The sequence below is a fragment of the Gracilinanus agilis genome, chromosome 1, assembly GCF_016433145.1.
Source record: "Gracilinanus agilis isolate LMUSP501 chromosome 1, AgileGrace, whole genome shotgun sequence".
NCBI classification, from domain to species: Eukaryota; Metazoa; Chordata; class Mammalia; order Didelphimorphia; family Didelphidae; genus Gracilinanus; species Gracilinanus agilis.
In genome coordinates this window covers 146,408,317-146,422,949 of record NC_058130.1, presented here as the reverse complement: position 1 = coordinate 146,422,949, position 14,633 = coordinate 146,408,317, and the positions used below count along the sequence as shown (strand labels likewise).

Genomic DNA, 14,633 nt, shown 5'->3' with positions numbered 1-14,633 from the left:
TAAGAGTCAGGCCTTGAAGTGGAAGATGGTCTGGATTCAGATCTGGCTTCTGATAATTCCTACCTGTATGACCCTGGACAAGTCACTTTATCCATTTGCCTACTCCTTACCATTCTTCTGCCTTGTAACCAAACTTAGTATCAATTTTGAGGGAGAAAGTATGTGGTTTTTTTTCTGTTTTGTTTTTAATAAGAAGGACTTTAGATTACCCAATCTAACTTCATTTTATAGGTGAGTGAACAGAGACTAAGAGAAATTAGCTTATCTAAAATATAACCATGGCAAGGGCATAACTAGAATGGAAGTCTTATGGTTTCATTGGGGCTTTTTTCCCTCCTAACTATTGCTTGTCTTCCACAGTAGCTATTTCACTCTCTTCTAGAGACTCTTAAAATGGGTACTTTTGTTCTGCACAGTGTTAAGTAACGATTTAAGGTTGAAGGATATCCTGATTTTCTAGTAAATTTTATATTGTTTTTAGTTTATCTTAATATTTATAACTATAATCTTGCTTTTACCTTTTGGCACCATAACTTCAGGGAGAATATTGAGACACATCCTTGCTTGAGCAAATTATATTTATAGGACCATATAATATCAATTAAAAATGTTACGTCTGTAGCTGATTTTTTTTTTTGCAGAGAAAGATTTTGACAACAAAAACTGTATTGTGCATAGTTATGTAGCATATCAGTGAAGTGTACTAGAAATTACCTGTGATTATTACCTATCGTGTAATAATTAACGTTACATTATTTAGTTAACTCTGAGAGTCTTGGATGACTGAAACTTTCCTATTGCACTTATAGAAACATAGTTTGATATAGTAAAATAAAAGAGTTAACATTTTAAAAGCTTAAAATATTAACTATCTTATTACTTTAAAACACAACTGTGGACCTTTATGTTGTCACAAATCATCTTATGTTTTCCAGTGATCCTGATAATAAAATTATACCTGCTGCAGCTTTGGTATCAGATCATCCTAAAGCTTCTTCATCAATAGCAATTAGTGCACTAATGGAAGAAAAGGTAAAGTTTACTTAAGTAACAGAGTTTTTTAAGCTATTCATATTTTTTAAAATAGTAATACTATTTGACATTTTGGCTTTTTTGCTATTTTGTCCCCCTTCTTGATTTTCCACAAGGGCTATCAGGTACCTGTACTTGGAACCCCTTCTTTGCTTGGGCAGTCCCTTTTGCATGGACAGTTGATACCTACAACTGGTGAGTAATAGAACATTAGTTTGAAACCAATTTTGAAAATCTTTTAGCCTTGCTTAGTATGTACTTTGTTATTTATCTGTTTGAAGGTCCAGTAAGAATAAATGCTGCTCGTTCTGCTGGTGGTAGACCTGGTTGGGAACCGTAAGTATATTTGCAAAAAAAAAAAAAAGTCTTATTTTCAAGTTAGGTAATTGAACATATAAACTTAACTAACTTATTTGTTGAATGTTCATTATATCCAATTTATTATAAACAATATTAAATTTTATTATACCTCATTGATTTAGAATAAATTGATGCCTCATCTAAGTAAAATGTTATTTAGCATGCTAAATATACAATTTTACTAATTTGTGTATTTTCAAATTGTCATTAGATGTATTGTCAAGAGATCTTAGAGCTGCTTTAGTATAAGAATCTTTGGTAGAAAGATAATTTGAATCAGGACCAAAAATACCTGAATTCAAGTCCTACCTTTGTTGCTAATGAATTGTAATGATTCGGATCAAGTCAGTTCTCCTTTCTGGGCCTCAGTTATCTCATCTATAAAATGAGGAGATTGAACTAGAAGATCTCAAAGGGTCCCTTTCAGAATAAACTGACTTTCTTCCCATACTTCATACATGAAACTCAGTCTCTCATCTCTTTTCCTTCTCCTTGTGTGTCTCTCTCTCCTGCCCTCCAGAATGCCTTCTTCACACCTACCTTTTAGAATTATTAGTTTTCTTCAAGACTCTCCTTTAATGTTATCATGTACACAGTCTTCCTAGCCAATAATGCTTCTGTAGCTTGTATATTTTGCACATATGTATACGTATTGCCTTCCCCATCTAGAGGTTGCAAGTTCCTTGAAAGGAGGGATTGCTTCACTGTTGTCTTTGTATCCCCAGTTCTGGTACATAATATGTGTTAATAAACACTTTATTGATTAATTGAATAAATATGAGAAACTGTCACAATTTCTTATAAGCACTTGTTTTCCCAAGTAGGCCAATATTAGCCTGTTTTAATTACACTAACAGAACTGGATTTGCCAAGTATATTAATAGCATAAAGAAATCTGTTCAATTCTGAATGAGTGGGAGCCAAAGTAAATATTAAAATTTAAAGAATGGTTTTTGTTTTTAATTCCTAAAAACAGAATCCTATGCTGTGCCCCCTAAGTGAATATGAACTAGTTATGACTTAGGATTTTTTTCTTTAGAAGTATAAATCGAGGACGACATCATGGTGAACGCTCACAGAGGACTCAAGGCCCATCACTACCAGCAACACCAGTCTTTGTACCTGTACCACCACCTCCTTTGTATCCACCACCTCCCCACACACTTCCTCTCCCTCCAGGTGTTCCACCACCTCAGTTCCCTCCTCAATTTCCACCTGGGCAACCACCACCTGCTGGCTACAGTGTCCCTCCTCCAGGTTTCCCTCCAGCACCTACAAATTTATCAACACCTTGGGTATCAACAGCAGTACAAACAGCTCATTCAAATACTATCCCAACAACACAAGCTCCACCCTTATCCAGGGAAGAGTTCTACAGAGAGCAAAGACGACTAAAAGAGGAGTAAGTAATTTGCAGTTTGTGTGTGTGTGTGTATGTGTGTGTGTGTGTGTATGTATATATGTAATTTTAATGATTATTAGTGAATATTAAATGGGTGCTTGTGGAAACATTTTCCAATGTGCTCTTTAGAAAAAGGTAAAACCACAAAAAGATTAAAATAAGGTATCTAAGAAATCTACATAGGGATTCCTAGTGACTGTTTTAAAATGGAAAACTTTACTCTTTCTTTCATTTTCTTCATGATCTAATTATATTTGTCTTGTTAGTTCTTACACAATTTTTTATTAACGCTTACTCTTTAACTTTATTTTACTAGGGAAAAGAAAAAGTCCAAACTAGATGAGTTTACAAATGATTTTGCTAAGGAATTGATGGAATACAAAAAGATTCAAAAGGAGCGTAGGCGCTCATTTTCAAGGTTAGTGTTTTGTAAGCCTTCATGATAGAATAAAAAGTAATCTAGCAGGACACAAGATAGGAGATACCAAAATAATGGGACTAGATATTCAAAGAAATATCTGAATATGAGATTGTACTTTTATCTTTATAATTCAGTCTAGATTGATAGAAATGGAAAACTAACATTTCTTGTCATCTCTTTTGAGTCACTTAAATTTTTCAATGTAAGTCTTATTTTCCAGAATAAGAGTTTATGGGAATTACTCTTCCATAGAGTTGTTCCCTGTAGAAGTTGAATATATATGATGAAGCAGGTTAAATTTTTTGAACAATGTTTCAATATAAAGGTTATGACTTTTTTGCTGGAACATTAACCTGAGTAATTATGAAGCTACACTATACTGCAGATTGTTTTGTTAATAGCAAAGCAGAATTAGCAATTCCCTTAAAGTTTATTTAAAGGAATTTTATCTTTAAGATTTATAATTGATTGTGATTTAATTATTTTTTAAAAGTTAACACTAGCAATTTGATATTTTGGTACTTTATTCTTTTTGCTTTATTATTAGACAGAGTATTATCAAAACTTTCAACTTAGGTACATCACAGCATGTTATATGTTAGTGTACTACACTTGGGTATTTGGTTGGAATTCACATTTCTATGAATCCACTTTTGTGTGCTCATCATCCACATACCAGTAGAGGTCACTATCTCCTTAGATATTCTAAAATATGACAGTTATAGAAAAAGAAAAGTAAAAAGAAGATAGGTATTAGAACTTAAGAAGATTGCATCTGATTTCTATTCTTCAATCTTGGGTTTTATTTTATTTTGTTTTCAGGTCTAAATCACCATATAGTGGCTCCTCCTATTCAAGAAGTTCATATACCTATTCTAAATCGAGATCTGGTTCCTCACGTTCCCGTTCCTATTCTCGATCCTTTAGTCGTTCACACTCTCGTTCTTATTCACGATCCCCTCCATATCCCAGAAGAGGCAGAGGGAAAAGTCGAAATTATCGTTCAAGATCCAGGTCTCATGGATATCACCGCTCCAGATCTAGGTCGCCCCCATACCGACGATATCATTCACGATCAAGATCACCTCCAGTTTTTAGGGGACAATCTCCTAATAAGCGAAATATACCTCAAGGAGAAACAGAACGTGAATATTTTAACAGATACAGAGAAGTCCCACCACCTTATGATATAAAAGCTTACTATGGTAGGAATGTTGACTTTAGAGACCCATTTGAAAAAGAACGATACAGAGAATGGGAAAGAAATTACAGAGAGTGGTATGAAAAATATTACAAGGGTTATGCTGCTGGAGCACAACCTAGACCTCCAGCAAATAGGGAGAACTTTTCTCCAGAGAGATTTGGACCACTGGGCAACAGAAGAGAGAATTCTCCCTTTGCTCGAGGTCGCAGGGAAGATTATTCTGGTGTGCAAGGTCACCGCAGTCGCAACATAGGTGGCAATTACCCAGAAAAGCTTTCAGCAAGAGATGGTCACACCATGAAGGATAGTGCCAAGTCAAAAGAGAAGGAGAGTGAAAATCCACCAGGAGATGGAAAGGGAAACAAACATAAGAAACACCGAAAGAGAAGAAAGGGAGAAGAAAATGAAGGATTTCCTAACACAGAGTTGCTAGAGAGTTCTAGAAAACAAAGAGAACCTGTAGGTGGGGAAGATATTAAAACAGACTCCTTGTTCATTCTCCCCAGTAGAGATGATGCCACCCCTGTTAGAGATGAACCAATGGAGGCAGAGTCAATACCTTTTAAACCTGTATCAGAAAAGGAGAAGAAAGAAAAAGACAAACCAAAAGCAAAAGGTGACAAGACTAAACGTAAAAATGAAGGAACTACTGGTTCAAAGAAAGAGAGCACTGCAAAACCTGTTAAAGCATCGCAGGAAAAAACAGATATAGAACGTGAAAAGTCTCCAAGATCTGAACCACCATCCAAAAAAGCCAAAGAGGAGGTGCCAAAGACAGAGAGTACTAAATCCTCCTCCCAAAAAGAAGAAAAGACCATTAGTACACCCAGAAAAGCTCACCCTAAGATGACAAAAGAACATCAAGAAACAAAATCCATCAAGGAGGAAAAGGTTAAAAAAGAATATTCAAAAGATGCCAAACAAGAAAAGCTAGCTAACAAGGAGGAAAAGTCAAAAAAGACTAATGAGAAAAGTAAGCCAGCTGATGCCAAGCCAGAAAAAAGAAAAAGAAAAGCTGAAGAAAAGGGTGTTGATAAAGAACATGAGATTTTGTCATTGAAAAGCTCTAAACCAGAAGTTGCTGAAATGATGAAGCCGTCACCAAAGCGGAAAATTGAGCCAGATGCTGAGAAAACAGATAGAACCCCAGAAAAAGACAAAGCTGTGTTAACTGCCCCAGCCAAAAAGATTAAGCTCAACAGAGAAACAGGAAAAAAAATTGGAAGTGGAGAAAACCTGCCCAATGCAAAAGAACTCACTGAAAAATTGGAGCCAACATCTAGTAAAATTAAACAAGAAAAAGTTAAAGGAAAAGTAAGAAGAAAAGTAACAGCCACTGAAGGATCTAGCTCAACTCTTGTGGATTATACCAGGTAATTTTTTTTCTTCACTGTAGCTCTATAATACAATTCAGTCTCATTTATAAAAATTCTAATATAGAATTGTTATAATTTGAACCTGTTTCGCTTTTTAAAAACCTTAACCTCCTGTCTTAGTACCAATTCTAAGACAGATAAGTGGTAAGGGCTATTGGCAAGTGTCTGAGGTCAGGTTTGAAGCCAGATAGATCCTCCTGAGTAGGCCTGGCTCTCTATCTGCTATGCTGCCTCATTGCCCCTCCTAGCTCAAGTCTTTGTTTTCTGGGGAAATGGATTTGCTAAGAAACAAAGATTTTAGGAAAAATATGAGCTTTTAGAGGCATGTTCTCAAAAAGTTCATTTATACATCTGATTAATGCATATATTTTATCGATTAACAACTTAATATCTTCTTGATTCCATGTAGCATATGAGCGACGACATTATGGAAAAAAGATTTTTCTGCTTCATCCTAGAGGACAGAATCAGGACCAATGGGTGAAAGCTTACAGGGAGGCCGACCTTGGCTCAATATAGAGTAAAACTTCATAACAGATTTGGTCAAAAGTAGAATGAGCTGTTTAACAAAATAGTAATTTCTCTAATTATGAAGATGCTTAAGAGGAAACTAGATTGACTACTCATCAGGGATGTTGGGAACTTATCAGCCAGGCAATGGGGGCTGCATTCCCAGTGGGATATGAGAAACATTACTCAGCATTCATTTTTAGAAATATTTATACCCTTTGTTAATTTAAAAATTCTTGTTAAATCGTTATCGAGATAACCTATCCAAATGTGTCATAGAGAACCTCAGGAGTCCCTTGAAATTCTTTCAGGAAGAGATCATAAAGGCAAAACTATTTTCATAACTATACTAAGATGCTGTAATTTCAAGTATATAGTAAATATCAGTAGCTTCCCATAAAAGCCCTTTGTGGAAGGACTGGGTAGGTGTGGTAGTCAGATTTTTTTAAACCTTTACCTTCTGTCTTTGAATTGAAATTCTAAGAGAGAACAGTAAGGGCTAGACAATTGAGATTGAATGACTTGCCTAAGGGCACACAACTAAGAAATGTCTGAGGCCATATTTGAACCTCAAGGTGTTTCTGAGTTCCAGGCCTGGGACTCTATTCACTGTACTACCTATCTACCCCTTCAGTAATTTTTAAGAGCATGAATGGGTCTGGAGACCAAAAATTTGAGAATCACTGCTCTAAGTGTTACTTCTAGTCAAGATTTTTAGGCTAATTTGAATTACTTGGTATAACTTAGTGAAAACTGTAGTTCTTTGACTATCTTGCAATTCAATCTTAATTATAATTGGACTTTCCCCATTTAGTCTGAATTAGTGAGATTAAATTGAATTAAATGAACATTAAGATCATTCAGAAGTCATGCCACACTGTTCTGCTTATAGTTTCTTGAATTGCTGTATATAATCCATGCTTGTTCCTAATTTTCAGTTAAAAAGAAAAAAGAGAGAATTGATTTATAGGCTGTAGAGATTGAAAGAAAGCTATTGAGAATTAAGTTATGGCATTGTGCCTGCTGCCACACTTTGCTTATGGTTGAAGCAGCGACAGACAACTTGGATTGGTCCATCAAGATTATAGCCTGTGTTCACATGCATATAAACTACCAATTACCTAATAATTAAGACTTTTCTTACCTACTATTATTCATTGATACTTGAGAAAGCAAGATTTTAGAAGGATTGGTATTAAAGGGAGCAGTTTAGTTTCTTGGGAAATGTTATACATGTAACTATCACAACAGTTTCATGGATGTCTTCATAGGTTTTATTTTGTATTCATATTTTTGTGAATACTGTATTGGTCAGGGAAGATTAGGTATCCATTACCATTACTGAGGCCTGTCTGCCCATAGTTGCCTAATATAAAAACATAACTATATTGATATTCATGTAATGGGATCCTGCCAGTCATAATAAAGACTGTGAGGATACAGCCTAGTCCACCTCAGAACTGGAGTAAGCAGTGAAACAGCACTCCACTGGGGAAGGAAAAAGTGTCTCTGTTCTGAAGTTGAACATTTGACCAGGATAAACTTATTTAAGTTTTTAAGTAAAATTTAATATTTCAGTGGTCCTATTTTGATGAAAATGTATTGGTCTGTGAAAATGTTAAAATTTTATGCCCTAATTAATGTTTTAATTTCTTTTAGTACCAGTTCAACTGGAGGTAGCCCTGTAAGGAAGTGTGAAGAAAAAACAGACACAAAACGAACTGTCATTAAGACCATGGAAGAATATAATAATGATAATACAGCTCCTGCTGAAGATGTTATTATTATGATTCAGGTTCCTCAATCAAAGTGGGACAAAGATGACTTTGAATCTGAAGAGGAAGACATTAAATCTACACAAGCTTTGTCAAGTGTAGGAAAGCCTGCTAGTGTTATAAAAAATGTTAGCACTAAGCCATCAAATCCTGTAAAACTTATTGAAAAAGAAAGTGAGCCATCAGAGAAAATTCAGAAACCCACAAAAGAAGTAAGCCACGAAAGTGTACAGCATGAGGCCAAAAGTTCCAAAACTTGTTCATCCAGTGATAAAGGAAAAACCAAAGATCGGGATCATTCTGTGTCAGATAAGGAAAACTCTGAAAAAAGGAAAAGCAGCATTCAGACAGAAAAAGATACTAGTGTAGATCGTATAAATGAACAAGGAAACTTCAAAAGTCTTTCTCAATCTTCCAAAGACAGTAGAACTTCAGATAAACATGATTCTGGGCGTAGTTCCTCAAGTAAAGACTTTACACCTAATAGAGACAAAAAAGTAGACTATGATAACAGGGATCACTCTGGTTCCAAACGGAGAGATGAAAGGAGTGACTTGGCAAGAAGAAAAGATTCTCCTTCTCGAACTAAACTAGAATCTTCACTGGGTCAGAAAAATAAACTGAAGGATGAGAGGACAGATTTACCTAAAAAGGGAGTTGGAGAATCAAAAAGAAGCAACTCTAGTCCTTCAAAGGATAGGAGACCATACGATCACAAAGCTGCTCATGATTCCAAACGTTCAAATGACGACAATAAGTCTGTGGACAAAAATCCAGTTAAAGAAAGGGAAAAGCATATATCAGAAACAAAGAACAATAAAGAGAAAGAGTTAAGTGGAAATAAATTATTTTGTAGGCATAGCTCACCAGATACACAAATTGAAAAAGAGCATGTTACTACTGGGCAGAATGATAAGACTGTTGTCAAACCTAAGCCCCAGTTAAGTCATTCCTCTCGACTTTCTTCAGACTTAACAAGAGAAACTGATGAGGCTGCTTTTGTACCAGACTATAATGAAAGTGACAGTGAGAGTAATGTGTCCGCAAAAGAGGAAGAAACTTTGGGGAAAAATCCTAAGGAACTGAAAGAAAAGGTGGCAGAGAAAGCTAAAGAGACCCTGGAGACAACAGTAGTTGGCCAAATAGGTATAAGAAGTCAGAGTCAAAGTAGTCCTAGTGTTAGCCGAAGTCGCAGTCATAGTCCTTCTGGAAGCCAAACACGAAGCCACAGCAGCAGTGCTAGCTCAGCAGAAAGTCAAGATAGCAAGAAGAAGAAAAAGAAAAAGGAAAAAAAGAAGCACAAGAAACATAAAAAACATAAGAAACATAAGAAACACACAGGCACTGAGTTAGAATTGGAAAAGAGCCAAAAACACAAGCATAAGAAGAAAAAATCCAAGAAAAGCAAAGATAAAGAAAAGGAGAAGGAAAAGGATGACCAAAAAGTTAAATCTGTCACTGTATAAAAAATGACAGATTAAAAAATTGACTTAATTACTAAGTCATCTGTATTAAATTTTGTTATAATGTAAACAGATTCAAGCTTTGTAAATAATGACATGGAAGACCCTGTGCTGCACTTAAAATATTGCTGCTTGATTATTTGATTTTTACATCAGAGCTTTATAACACGAACTTTTTGTACAGAATTGTGAGTTGTGACCATGTAACATGAGAGGTTTTGCCTGGGGCATCTTATTTTTAACCACCATTAATTAGTTTGGGTGGAGTTTACTGTACTGTGAAATTTTCACATTTGAATTTTTTTTAATTGCCTGGCAGAAAAAGCTGGTATCCGTTCTAAAATATCAGCAGAATGATTTGCAGAATTCATTACAGCCCTGTTATGTCACTTTTTGATTACAATAAAAGTTTTCAGTAAACTTTTCAATTGTGTTGTATTTGCATAAAGCAATCTCAAAAAGTACCCTTAAGTCTATGGTATAGATTTTCATTAGTTTCAGGGTTATAGTCAAGAATATTTTTCTTGAATGTGCATTATTATCCTTTTAGTAGTTAAATGCAAGTAGGAAAACAAAAAACCAAAACTTTTTTGTGGCTACAAAGTAATTTAATCTTAATTCCATCTTTCAGGAGAGACTAAACACTGTTTGACATGAATTCAGAACATCTGCCATGTTTGACTGTATCTTTTTAATCACTATTTTCATGTAGAGAAGATTATTCAACTCTTGCTTCATCCTACTAAGTTATTTTATTGTATTTAGTCTTCATGATTTCACCATTGACATGACTATATTGACAAGATTTTTCTTTTTAATCTGATGAGAAGAAATCAGGCCTTTTTCTACCCCAAAGTTCAGTAAAAATAAAATTGTTTTAATGAAGTTGTATTAACAGTCATAAGGTACATTACCATGGATAAAGAGTAAAATGTACTTTATGTTTAAATTTAATTGCATCTTTATCTGAAATGAAATTCTAGAGAATAATACTAATAATGGGGCAACTCAGATCATTTGACTTTTTCCTTCAGCAAAAGATCTATAATTTCTTTGGTGTGGCATTCCTTTGCCAACAGATTGCAGCCCTTCTATACCCAAGTGTAATTTTCATGAATTGCTATGACCAATACTCCTGGCAGTGAAGCACTCTGAAAACTGGACTGCAACAAAGAAACCTTCATAAGACCCAAAACAGGATTCAAAAAGATAGAATTTGGAAAAGTTATATTCCAGGTGGGGAAAACAGTATGATAAAGAGGAGGAGAATGGATTTGGAATAAATTGTTTATGCCAGGGTAGAAAATGAGAGGTGGAAGTTGGACTAATAGGATGAAGAATTCTGGAATTCAAACTTGATTCTATGAGTCAAAGAAGTAGGAGGAGGAGGGCTGTTCTCATTCCTTTTCTGAATCCTGGTAAACATGGAGAGAGATCATATATACATAGCAGCAACCAGCTTGAAAATTATTTTAAAAGAGTACTGAGATTTTGGATTGCTCCTGGTTATATTTATGATGGAAACGTTTATCAGAAAACTTTAAGAAGTACTTTGTTCTAGAGACAAGTTTGTAGCTTATAATGCTTTAAATAAGTTTTAAAGCTTATCAGGCAGGTGATTTAATATAACCTTGATCTCTCTCACTTTCCCTATCTACTACCTTTTCCTCTTTAATTTTCTACAAATACCAAGCACAGATCACTATAATATTCTCCACTAAACTTCCAAGTTGACAATACTCTTTGGATCTGGCAATTTATAGGATCCTAAGTTTAAAACTGATGGATCATAAAAGTTATTTCATCCAACCCCCTAATTTTGCAGATTAGGAAATACCAGCCCAAAGAGGTTAAATGAATTGCTCATATATACATGAGTAGTACTAGTGGCAATCCAGATTTGAACTGCTTATTTTACTCCAAATAAAGCATGCTTTTCATTATACCATGCTGCCTTCCATAACTAGGTCTGAATTTGATCAGTCCTGAATTCACTTGATGGATTCCACTTTCTAGTCCTTACCTCCCATCTTAGCCACAAAAATAATGCAAGAGACTTTAAAAGGCTTTATTAAAATCTGGGTATACTTGTGTTTGTATAGCATTTCTCTGATCCATCTAATAACCTTGTTTTTTAAAACAAGTTACTTTAGTATGACATGTTCTCTTAGATATTTTTCAAATTACATGTAAAAACACTTTTTAACAAGTTTTTAAAAATTTTGAGATCCTAATTCTTTCCCTGCTTCCCTCTCCCCCTCCCTTAGATAAGTGATTTTATATAGATTTATACATGTACATCATACAAAACAATATATTAATCATGTGAATGGCAAAAAAAAAATATGCTTTGATCAGCATTCAGATTCCATCAATTCTTTCTTTGGAGGTGGATAGCATTTTTTTATCATGAGTCCTTTGGAATTGTCTTGGGTTGTATTTCTGAGAAGAACTAAGTCATTCATAGTTGATTATATACAATATTGCCATTACTATGTAAGGTGTTCTGATTCTGCTCACTTTGCATCAGTTCATGTCTTTACATGATTTTCTGAAAGCATCCTTACTAGTCATTTTTTAAAGCATGATAGTAATCATCTCCAACTTCCTCAGCCATTCCCCAATTTATGGGTGCCACCTCAATTTCTAATTCTTTGCCAAGTCCTTTCCATTTTAAAAAAAAATCTCTTTGGGATACAAATCTAGTAGTATATTGCTGGGTCAAAGAATATGCAAATATTTTTATCACTTTAGGCATAGTTTCAAATTGCTTTCTAGCATGGTTGGATCAATTGCCAATCTGAAAGGTGTGACAATAATACCTGAGAATTGTTTAAATTTGCATTTCTCTAATCAAGAGTGATTTAGAACTTTCATATGAATATAACTGATTTCTTCATCTGAAAACTTCATATCTTTTAACCATTTGCCAGTTTAGAAGTGACTTCTATTATAAATTTGACTTCATTCTCATATATTTGAGATACTTGCTGAAAAATTCCCAAGTTTCTGCTTTCCTATTCATTTTGGCTGTATTTGTTGTTTGTGCAAAAACTTTTCAATTTAATATAATCAAAATTATCCATTTCACATCTTGTAATGCTCTTCCTTGTTTTTTTTTTTTGTTGTTGTTTTTTTTTTTTTTAATTTTAAACCCTTAACTTCTTTGTATTGACTTACAGGTGGAAGATTGGTACGGGTAGGCAATGGGGGTCAAGTGACTTGCCCAGGGTCACACAGCTGGGAAGTGTCTGAGGCTGGATTTGAACCCAGGACCTCCTGTCTCTAGGCCTGGCTCTCAATCCACTGAGCTACCCAGCTGCCCCCTGCTCTTCCTTGTTTGCCATAAATTCTTTTTTTACCCAAAGATCTAACAAGTAAACTATTCCATGCTCCTCATAATTTGCTTAATGGTATTTATGTTCAATGTAAATTGAAATGTACCTAGTTTCTACCAAACTTTTCCAAGCAGTTTTTGTCAAATAGTGAGTTCTTGTCAAAAGTATGGATCATTGCATTTGTCAAACTAGATTACTATATTCATTTTCTGCTCATTTTTTGTGTAGCTAATCTAATTCCACTGATCCAACACTATTTCTTAGCCAATACCTGATTGTTTTGATGGTCAGCACTTTATAATACATATTGAGATCTAGTATAGCTAGGCCATCTTCACATTTTTTTTTGGTTTCCTTGATATTCATGACTTTTATTTTTCCAAATGAATATTTTTTTCTACCTCTAAAATGTTTTTGATAATTTGATTAGTATGGCCCTAAATAATTAAATTAGGTAGAATTCTTATTATGATGGCTCAGCCCACCCATGACCAATTACTATTTTCACAGTTGTTTAGATCTGTTTGTATGAAGTGTTTTATAATTGTACTGTCACAGTTCCTGGCTTTGTCTTGGCAATAGACTCCCTAATCTATATTGGCTACAGTTATTTTAAGTGGAATTTCTCTTTTTATCTCTTGCTGAAAGACTTGTTTGGTAATATATGGAAATGCTGATGGTTTGTGTGGGTTTCTTTCATATCTAACAACTTTGCTAAAGTGTGATTTACTTCAACTACGTTTTTAGTTGATTTCTCTAGGAATCTCCATACCATCATGTCATCTGCAAAGAGTGATGATAGTCTTGTTTCCTCATTGCCTATTTAATTCCTTCCATTTCTTTTTCTACTCTTATGCTATAGTACAATATTGAATAATAGGTGATAATATGCATCCTTGCTTTGCCCCCTGATGTTATTGGTAAAACTTCTAGCTTATGCCCATTCCAGATAATGCTTGCTGATGGTTTTAGATAGATACTACTTGTTTTAAGGAAAGATCCACTTATTTCTATGCTTTCTAAGTGTTTTTTATGGGAATGAGCATTTTATTTTGTCAAAAGGTTTTTCTGTAACTATTAAGTTAGTCATATGATTTCTGTTGGTTTTGTTAGTGATATGGTCAGTTATGCTGATAAATTCCTACTGTTGAGCCAACTCCTGCATTGCTGGTATAAATCTCACCTAGTCCTAGAATATGATCTTTGTGATATATCATATAATCTGTTCTTTTTTAGGTGTTCATTAACTACCACTTTAATAATACATTCCCTAGAACTCTTCAAGGGAACAAAGTTGAGCACATTAGTTTGTAGTTCGCAAGTTTCATTGAAAATCAGAACATCATTTACCTCTTATCAATTCTGTGGCATCTCCCCTTTCTCTATGACCTGACGATCCAGCACTAATATCTATCTATTCTTTCAATGCTCTGGGATGCAGTCTATCTGGGCCTCATGACTTGAACTCATCAAAAGTATTTAGGGGGCAGCTGGGTAGCACAGTGGATTGAGAGCCAGGCCTAGAGATGGAAGATCCTAGGTTCAAATCTGACCTCAGACACTTCCTAGCTGTGTGACCCTGGGCAAGTCACTTAACTCCCATTGCCTAGCCCTTACCACTCTTCTGCTGTTCTCTTCGGTTACAATGCCCTTTTAGCCATTTTAAAAATGTGGCTTTTATTGTTCAAAGATTAATTCTCCTTGGCTGAAAAAAATAGAAACAAAATAATATTTAAATAGTTCTACATTCTC

General features: G+C 34.7%; 1 protein-coding gene across 2 annotated transcripts in view; it reads left to right on the top strand.

Moving 5' to 3' along the window:
- Positions 1-9,963, top strand: part of RBBP6 (RB binding protein 6, ubiquitin ligase) — a 37,804-nt gene extending 27,841 nt beyond the window's left edge. The window contains exons 11-17 of one of the 2 annotated variants that reach the window (XM_044658153.1): positions 936-1,032; positions 1,149-1,227; positions 1,314-1,368; positions 2,432-2,794; positions 3,111-3,212; positions 4,038-5,792; positions 7,965-9,963. In XM_044658153.1, the coding sequence (XP_044514088.1) occupies positions 936-1,032; positions 1,149-1,227; positions 1,314-1,368; positions 2,432-2,794; positions 3,111-3,212; positions 4,038-5,792; positions 7,965-9,546 (4,033 nt within the window). In that variant the 3' untranslated portion in view covers positions 9,547-9,963. The remainder of the gene's footprint in view (positions 1-935; positions 1,033-1,148; positions 1,228-1,313; positions 1,369-2,431; positions 2,795-3,110; positions 3,213-4,037; positions 5,793-7,964) is intronic. The other variant, XM_044658159.1, reaches the window with a different exon arrangement.
- The last annotated feature ends 4,670 nt before the right edge of the window (positions 9,964-14,633 follow it).